This window comes from Gallus gallus, chromosome 10 (assembly GCF_016699485.2).
Source record: "Gallus gallus isolate bGalGal1 chromosome 10, bGalGal1.mat.broiler.GRCg7b, whole genome shotgun sequence".
In the NCBI taxonomy this organism is placed as follows: Eukaryota; Metazoa; Chordata; class Aves; order Galliformes; family Phasianidae; genus Gallus; species Gallus gallus.
The window spans coordinates 10,385,874-10,394,184 of record NC_052541.1 but is presented as its reverse complement, the minus strand read 5'-3'; the positions used below and the strand labels follow the sequence as shown (position 1 = coordinate 10,394,184).

The following is an 8,311-nucleotide window of genomic DNA, read 5'->3' as shown; positions in this document are numbered from 1 at the left end:
TATTCCGAGTTCACAGAGGTTTCTTGGGCTTCCTGATGAAGAAACTGATTTAGTAAGTAACTGAAGAAAAGGGAAGAAGGATCTGGGAAATGAGACTGGTAGCCCAGGTAACAGCCTGAGGAAGTTGGACCCTTGAGATAAGTAATGTCTTCTGGCACTGGCAGGGACATTCTGTGTCTCCAAGCCTACCAGCATAGTTCCATCAGGTGGAAATTTTTGACCAATTCCTGGAAGAAAAGATTTGACTATTAAGAAAAAGTTACCTTCATGTTAAATGGGACGGTATAGTAAGAGCTCTGTCCTCTGGAAATCTAAAACTATGAATATCACAAACTGAAACAAAAGTAAGACCAGAATCTTTATTTTGTTGCTCCTGAGTCTTTTGTATGTGAAGCAAAATATGAAAGAAAAAGGGAAGAAGAGTAAATTAACTGGGTGCTGATGCAATCATGTGGTAATTGATTTAACACTGCTGACAGCTAAGTACTCCTCCTTAGCAGAATGGGAGAGTGAAATATATGATAGAAAAAGAGCTGGTGGGTTGAGATAAGGACTCCTTCTTCCCCACTCTCTGCCCCTGCTGTAGCATGAGGTCCCTCCCATGGGATGCAGTCCTTCCTGAACTAATCCCACATGGGCTCTCCATGGGCTGCAGCCTCCTTCAGGCCACATCCACTGCTGCCCTGTGGGCTGTATCTGTTTTTCTGGAGTGGAACCAGGAATTTGGCTTTCAGTTTCTCACACGAATGTGCCTCCCCTTGCTTATTAACGCTGCTTATCTCCCCTGTGGACCGCCTCATGTAAGCTATGCCATCTCCCATGCAATTATGCCAGATTAAAAATTATCTGAATTGTGGAAACTTTTCCAAACTATCCATCTTGAGGTTCTGGCACACACAGACTTCTTTTAAAAATAACTTCATTTAGACTTCATTTAAAACTACTAGTGGAAACGCTGAGGAAACTGCAAGCATTGGTTAATCTCTGTTGTAATGGTTACTAGCACCCCTGGGAAAAACAGCTAATATTGCCTATAAAACCCCATTTACAAGGCTTAGCGTGTTAATTCCACTTCAAAGTGCCTATAAATTTCATTGAAACACATTAACACGGGTATCTGTTTGCTTCCATCAATAAGAGGACTACAAGAAATGACTGAGACGCCTCTCCCCAATCCCAGCTTCCATTTTCAGCTGTTGGTCAGGGAGCTTTTTACAGCTGAGGCTAAGTGTCACCAGATGGAGCTATTACATATTTTCCTCATCGCTGAACAAAGCGCTCATTGTTCAAAAAAGTGATCTGATTTTTTTTGTTTGTTTGTTTAATTTATTTTGGATGTTTGCTGCAGGCTATTCTGCGTAAGGAGTTTGTGGGCTCACAGAAACTTGTTTTTGTTCAATAGATTGGGGCCAGGCCTGGTGGCCAAGCGACTCCTTCTACACGGCCCCCCGACTGCAGCCACTTTTTGGCTGTGCCCCTGCAGGGCTTCAGGTGACAAGGCCTGGCAAGGCAGACATCTTGTGTCATCGCCACACTGCCGGCACCGCATGGTGAGGGGACAAGGGGTCAGCTCTTGACAGCTGTGTGAGGAGCGGGGTGACAGCAGCCCCTCAAAATACACCCTACGGTGAGAGATGCTTATGCTCTGCTGTCAGCTTGCATCATGACGTGGTCATGATCACGGGACGTCGCCCCGTCGGGCTGCGACGTCATGAGGGCACCGCTCTGGTAACGCCAACGCGCGTTGGCGGGCAACTGCCACGTCCCGCTGCGAGATGGCGCCTCTGCCCGCCCGCCGTGCGCGCGCACATTCCCCCCCGTCGCCGGAAAAAGCCCGCCCCTCCGCAAACAGGCCGCAGCCATTGGTCGGTCGCTTAGCCAATCAGCGCGCCAGAACCGCTCCCGCGGCCACGCGCGCCTGCTTTCAAACAATCAGACCGGCGGGTTTGCAGCGTAGCCGAGCGCGGCTGGGGCGGGACGGGGCGGGGCGCGGAGCGGAGGCCCTCTCGCCTCTTCCTGCGCCGCGATCCGGCGCTGCTCCGGCTGCTGGTTGGCGCGCGCGGCTGTCGATCAGGGCGGCGGGCGCCGTTCGGTTGTCATGCGGAAAAGCGGCGAGGCCGCCGTTGTTGCGTTGGAGGGGAAGCGGGCGGCCGTCCGTCTCTCCCCGCGCCTCAGGTGAGTAGCGGCGGCTGGGCCCGCGCTTTGTCCCCTTTTCTTTCTCCCAGAGGCCGGGGTGAGGCCGGCAGGGAGGCCCTTCCCCGCGCTGTATGACTGCTGGGCGCTGAGGGAGCCAGGCCTCGGGTTGCAGCCGGCCTGAGGGACGGCACCGCGCCTCGGGGCCCGAGCTGGCTGCGGAGAGACGCTCTGGCTGCTGGGTCTCAGCACAAAGCGCTTTCACCCGGAGCCAGCCTGGCCCTTCCCCGAGCTGTAGGGTACTTCTGGAGCTTAGTGCAGAGCGTGATTGATGCCTAAGAATAGATGAAGCAAGGTTATCTTGAGTTATAGTAACTTCATGAGGAAAGCGCTCAAGTAATTTGTTTTAAGTAGTGAATTCTTAGAAGCGTCGCCTGTACTGGAAGACGAGTTCAAGTGAATGATACAAGTCATGTGTAATGTTACTTTCAAAAAGGCTTTTGTCTGTTTGGCTCCTTAATTGATGAGCTTTTTGGAATATATTTCCTTCCTCTCCTTTTACTCATGTGTGATATTTTCCTGTCTTGTGATAGGTTTTCCCGGGTACTGGAAAATACTGTTGGAGCACAATGTCCCTCGACTTTGATAGTGGAGCACTACAAACTCAACACGAAGATGAAGACTATGATCAAGAGGACTATGCGAGAGAACAAGAGGTTAAAAAAAAGTTAATCTGAAGGCTCGTGTAACCAGTATCCCACCATTTCTTGTCCTTTTCATTTTTCAATTTACATATTACTCTCATAAAGAGAGCATATAACAGCGTGGGCTGTGTTTTGCAAGTGATGTAAAAGTTGAAGAGATAAGAAGATGATGCATCTAATGAGCTCTGCAGTGTTGTGTGTAGTGGCTGGAAGGCCTTGCTCATCTCTCGCCCAGGCAGTAGATAGAATGCTAAAAGCTGCTGTCACCTACTTTTTGTATTGTTCATAGCTTTTTCATGTACTGTAATTACTTAGCAACAGCTGTAATCTGACCATCTTAGAAAAAAAAATGAAGAACCACTTCCTCGTTCCCTATTCACCACATCTACATGGTGGCCTTTCATTTATCTCTTGTTAGGAAAAGAACTGCACCAAAAAGTTTGCTAGAAAGATCACTAGGTTAATAAATAGTCTGTGAAGCATTGTGGGGTATAAGTCTGTGAATTCCTGTGTTGTGAACAAGTGACTTCTTTCCAATGAGGGAAGAAAAGCAGAATTTTGTGCTAGCAGCTTATTTAATATATGTCTGCCAGACTTTAGTTGAATGCATGTTGTTGTTCTGTTTCAGTTGCAACAGCTGTTGACAGACCTTCCCCATGATATGCTGGAGGACAGTGGAGACCAGCTCTCCAACTATTCAGACTCAAGCATTCATGAAACTGAGGAGCAGTAAGACTTTTTTTTTTTTTGTACTGTATTTTTAAAAATTATTTCTTAAGTTGTGCTTTTGAGAATAGAAGCAAATCTCAGCTGATCGTAGAATCCTTAGAGCTGGAAAGGGCCTTTAAAGATCATTTAGTCCAACTCGTCTACAATGAATGGGGGCATGCACAGCTAGATCAGGTTGGTCAGGGCTTGATCCAGCCTTGCCTTGAAAGCCACCAGGGATGGGCCATCCAGCACATCTCTAGGCAACCTGTTCCCATGCCTCACCACTCTCACTATAAAAGAATTTTTCTTATATGCAAACTAAATCTACCCTCTTTGAGCTTGAAGCTATTTCCACTTCTTCTGTCACCACCGACCTTGCTAAAAGAGGTGTATGGAAAGCAATTTAAGTAAAAGGGTTGCTGTACTGCAGTATGGTTGGGGCTTCTTGAGAAGCAAGGTAGGCACCACGTAATTTAATGAAGTGGGCTTTTGTTGTTGTTGTGTTGGTGTTTCTTTTGTTTTAAGTACCATAACTAAGCTTTTTGTCTTCTTCTAGATCACAGGAAGCTCGAAAGCCTGATGGAAGGTGGAATGATCATCTACTGATAAATGATGCTCAAAATGTAAGCTTGTGTAAACTGTGATATAATGAATAGAGACTACTTGTGGATGATTACATACTAAATATTCTTTGAATTCATTAGCAAAGTGGTTTTACCATAGGCAGCATGCTCTGCTGTTCATCTGAAGTAGTTCTACCTTGAGAGTTGGTAAGAAAAATTTTGAGTTTTCAGAGAGCAAATTCTAACTGCCTTATTCATTTATAGGGTTATGAGCAAGGACAAAATCTGTACCCTGACCAATTCTTGTGTGACCAGCAAAATGACCACGTTGAAAAACATGCCAAGAATTGGAATGGCCTACATAGCAGTGAACAGATGAAACATTTATATGATGTGAAAGAAGATTACTCTGGCCAAAACAGTCAAGAGGATCCAGATGATATCTATCTTGATAGAGATGGATTTAATGCTCCAGGTTGCTACCAACAGAGCAATTTATATCATCTTCCTGAGAACTTCAGACCATACACTAATGGCCATAATCCAGAATTTAACAGTCAACAGAATCAAATAATAAACTTTCCTGATGCTCCAAAGGAACATCTTAAGGTATTTTAGAAGCTGATGTATTTTTCTGACTTAGTGAAAATTTTCATAGGCTTTAGTAATATTTCCAGATGCCTTTAATCTGTTATTATCAGTTGAAACAATGATATAAGGCTTCTGTAGTCAATTTTGCATATTAAAACAGCAAAGTGTTAAATATCTGAATTTTTATATGTCCATGTTACAATTATTTTCTTCACGTTGGGTAGCCAGAAGTCCATGAGGGGGAATGAATGTGGTGGGATGAAGCATGTGCTTACTTAGTTGGAATTGAAGGCTAAAGCAGAAGCCTTTGTTACAGTTTCTGTCACAGTGATATGCTGCATAGGATCCTGTAAATAAGAAGATGAGCTACTAAAAGTCCTCTTGATATCAACCTGTAAAACAAAAAGGAAAAATATTTTAATTGAGGAATCTACAGTTGTAGCTCTCATTTCTTTATTCTTATATTTTGTCACAGCAGCCTTTTGTTACATCTGAAGTTGTTAGTGGCCAGTCAGCAGAATCTTACAAAGTGATGTATAAACCATACCAAAATGATGTTCATAAAAAAATTCCAGTAACCCAAGAAGGAATGAGAAGAAACGAAGTGTTTGAAGATTTGCATCATGAATTCTCAGGCAATGATGAAAGTAAGCAGTTTATATATAAACTTGAAAGAGAACTAAAAACTTGTGTTAAAAGCCCACTGGAAATCAACAGCAGGTTATACATATTGAATGTTGATCATAAATATGTTGTTTTGTTTTGCTCTGAACAATGGAGTTCAAACCCAACAGAGCAATTTGAGTGATGTGAATCAAACATGGATAGAAAATAATGCACTTCTCTGAACTAACATTCATTGTTAGTTCATAAATTTGGCTCTTTATGGAAAAGCTATATTGTGTCAAGAATTGCTTATGATCCCAACTAGATTAATTGATTGCGCTAACTTGTTGGTACACTGAACTTCTGGCAGATTCTTCAGAGAACATGCAGATTCTTCAACTTAAAGCTCTAAATAAAGCAAGAGAGAGACGAGTGGAAGAACTTAATGAAAAGCTAGAAAAGAGTGCGCAGCAGATTAGGTATTTGAGTCATCAGCTTTCAATGGTCACAGGTAAAGTACTGTACTGATATCTGATTTTAGCCATGTCTAATGACTTGTTTATTCTGATACTTTGACTTAGGTAGTATCTCTCCAAGAACTGAATGTCTTCATAAACTTGATTTGGGATTTTGTGGACCTACCCTTCTTTTCCATCACTCCTCACCAACATCTCTGCAGTAAAACTTTCCCATGACATCTGATCTCAGACTTCATTCCTTTAGGTTAAAACCGTTCGTCCTCATACTGTCACTATCTACCCATGTAAAAAGTTGATTTCCATCCTGCTTATAATCTCCCTTCAAATACTGGAAGGCTGTAATCAGGCCACCCCGGAGCCTCTTCTTCTCCAGACTGAACAAGCCCAGCTTCCTCAGTCCATCTTTGTAAGACAGGTGCTCCAGCCCTCTGGCCATTGTTGTGACCTTCCTCTGGGCCCTCTCCAAAAGCTCCACTCCTTATAGAGAAGGACTTCCAAAGCAATAAAAGCTATATTACAGATGAGTGGTTATTTTGGTCTCAGTTTTCATATAGGAGTACACAAAGAAGGATCATGAGCATACAGAATTAAGAATGTAATTTTCAGGGCGTGAAAGGAGCAAAGGAGAGAGAATATCAGCTGTCAACCATTTTGATGCCTTAACTGTTCCTTCAAAGGAATTGCTTCTCTGTTTACAAGTTTTAAGTTTTCAGCACTAGTTCCTAGTGCTAACAGAATAGGACTAGTTTCTGTGAGAGTTCTGAGTGTACAATACCACTGTCCACCTAGCTATCAGTGAAATAAAGTGGTTGCTGGACAGAGCCCAACTGAACTTTTCTGTCTTCTGCTTATTGCCTACAGTATGAGATGGAAGGCTCGTAGACAATCGTTCTGTAGAGCAGGGATGTTCAACAGTCATGTTCCAGGAAGTTGTTGGGTGTTTGGCTGTGTTTCTCACACAATTATTGTTCTTCTCTCTAAAGATGAAAAGGATGGTTTGGCTGTTAGTCTTCATGAATCTCAAAAACTCTATCAGAATGGAAAAGAACGGGAAGTGTACCTTGAAGGCCAAATAAAGGCGCTTGAAACTCAAATTCAGACTCTTACTACCAATGAGGAGCAGGTACTGTACATATTAAACTGTTTACTGTGGAAGATCTTTAGAGGATATTTGTAGTGCATTCACATTAAAAGTAAATGCTAGTCTCCTGGCATGCAGTGTATGAAGATTGCAGGTGAATCAATGGGGTGTATTGATGGAAAAATGGTTTGTATTAAAATCTAGTCAGTATCAAGAATTTTAGCAACTCTTGCACAAAAGAGCTGAATTGACACACAGAATATTGAAGCAAAGGTAAAATAATTGTGAGCTACTCGAATGCTCTTCTTACAGATACTGAAGCAATCCAGAGTGGCAGAGGTAGCCATGGAAAGCATGCAGAAGCAGCTGTTAGAACTTCAGCGATCAGACACTCTTCAGCGAGCCAGAGAACAGCACGATGCTATTGTTACAGCACTCAAACAGAAGCATGAGAAGCAAGTAGTATCATTAGAGCAGAAACTCGATGCGACAAAATCTGCACTACAGGAGCAGGTGAGAAATGATTATAGGGTACTGAGTACTCTCCTGAATGCTCTTGACTTATAATCCACAGAGCTCCATGTGGAAGGTGTTAACTAAAGGGGAAGAACATACTGTGCAAGTCTCAATGTTATGAAGCCTGTGTGATGTGTTTATAAACATCACTGAACAGTTAGAAGTTACAACGGCCTATATAACAGATGCAAAGAAGGTTGTTTTACCAGAGGAGGAAAGAATTCACTGTCTTAGTGTCCCTCCTGAACGTTCATCCTATGCATAGTCTTTTCTTGAATTAATACCTGGGAATCTGGAAAGAGAAGTACTGCTTAGACTCAGTTTTATAATTATGCGACATGTGGAAATCCAGAATGATTACACTCTCTTTTGGGATAGGAAAAGGGTGCATTACTTAACCTGCTGAAGGCTGCATCTCAGACCTTTTCTTTGATGGGAAATTCAGATCCCACCCATCCATGGACTGCTGTTTTGAGTCTAGCTTGTAGTGGTGACACCATGTATGCATCTTTACAGGTAATGATGCGAATCAGGAAAATGTCACCTTCAGCCTCATAGTGATTCAGTAGGTCTTGACAAACTTGCATATAGTGGTTTTTTTTTCTGTTCCTGTGTGAGCACTCATGGGACCTACCTGGTGCAAACTCTGCAGTATTCCAGTGTTGCCACCTTTGATTCCAGTGCATTGAAGCAGTTGTTCAATTCTGTTCACAGTTCCCTGGTTGTAAATTACTGACTTGTGCTGATGATCTGATTGAGATGCTCTTTGTTTTGTGGTGTAACAGCTATGCGTGGCCATCCAGATCATGGCTTGTCTTTCATGTCACTGTTGCTACTGTGAAATACACCACTCACTGTGCTCACATCCACTGTTTGTTATCCATAAATGTTAAGCAAGTGTCAATGAATGTCATTGGGTGTGATTTT

General features: G+C 43.0%; 1 protein-coding gene across 19 annotated transcripts in view; it reads left to right on the top strand.

Annotated features, from left to right (window-relative positions):
- The first annotated feature begins 2,065 nt into the window (after positions 1-2,065).
- CEP152 (centrosomal protein 152) overlaps positions 2,066-8,311 on the top strand; it is a 32,339-nt gene continuing 26,093 nt past the window's right edge. For 18 of the 19 annotated variants that reach the window (XR_005862725.2, XM_040706635.2, XM_040706634.2 and 15 more), the window contains exons 1-9: positions 2,066-2,175; positions 2,727-2,849; positions 3,466-3,566; positions 4,105-4,171; positions 4,376-4,720; positions 5,178-5,349; positions 5,679-5,819; positions 6,771-6,910; positions 7,181-7,381. Coding sequence is in view for 18 of the 19 variants with exons in the window: in XM_040706635.2 (XP_040562569.1) it covers positions 2,763-2,849; positions 3,466-3,566; positions 4,105-4,171; positions 4,376-4,720; positions 5,178-5,349; positions 5,679-5,819; positions 6,771-6,910; positions 7,181-7,381 (1,254 nt within the window). In the remaining variant the exon portion in view is untranslated. The remainder of the gene's footprint in view (positions 2,176-2,726; positions 2,850-3,465; positions 3,567-4,104; positions 4,172-4,375; positions 4,721-5,177; positions 5,350-5,678; positions 5,820-6,770; positions 6,911-7,180; positions 7,382-8,311) is intronic. The other variant, XM_040706621.2, reaches the window with a different exon arrangement.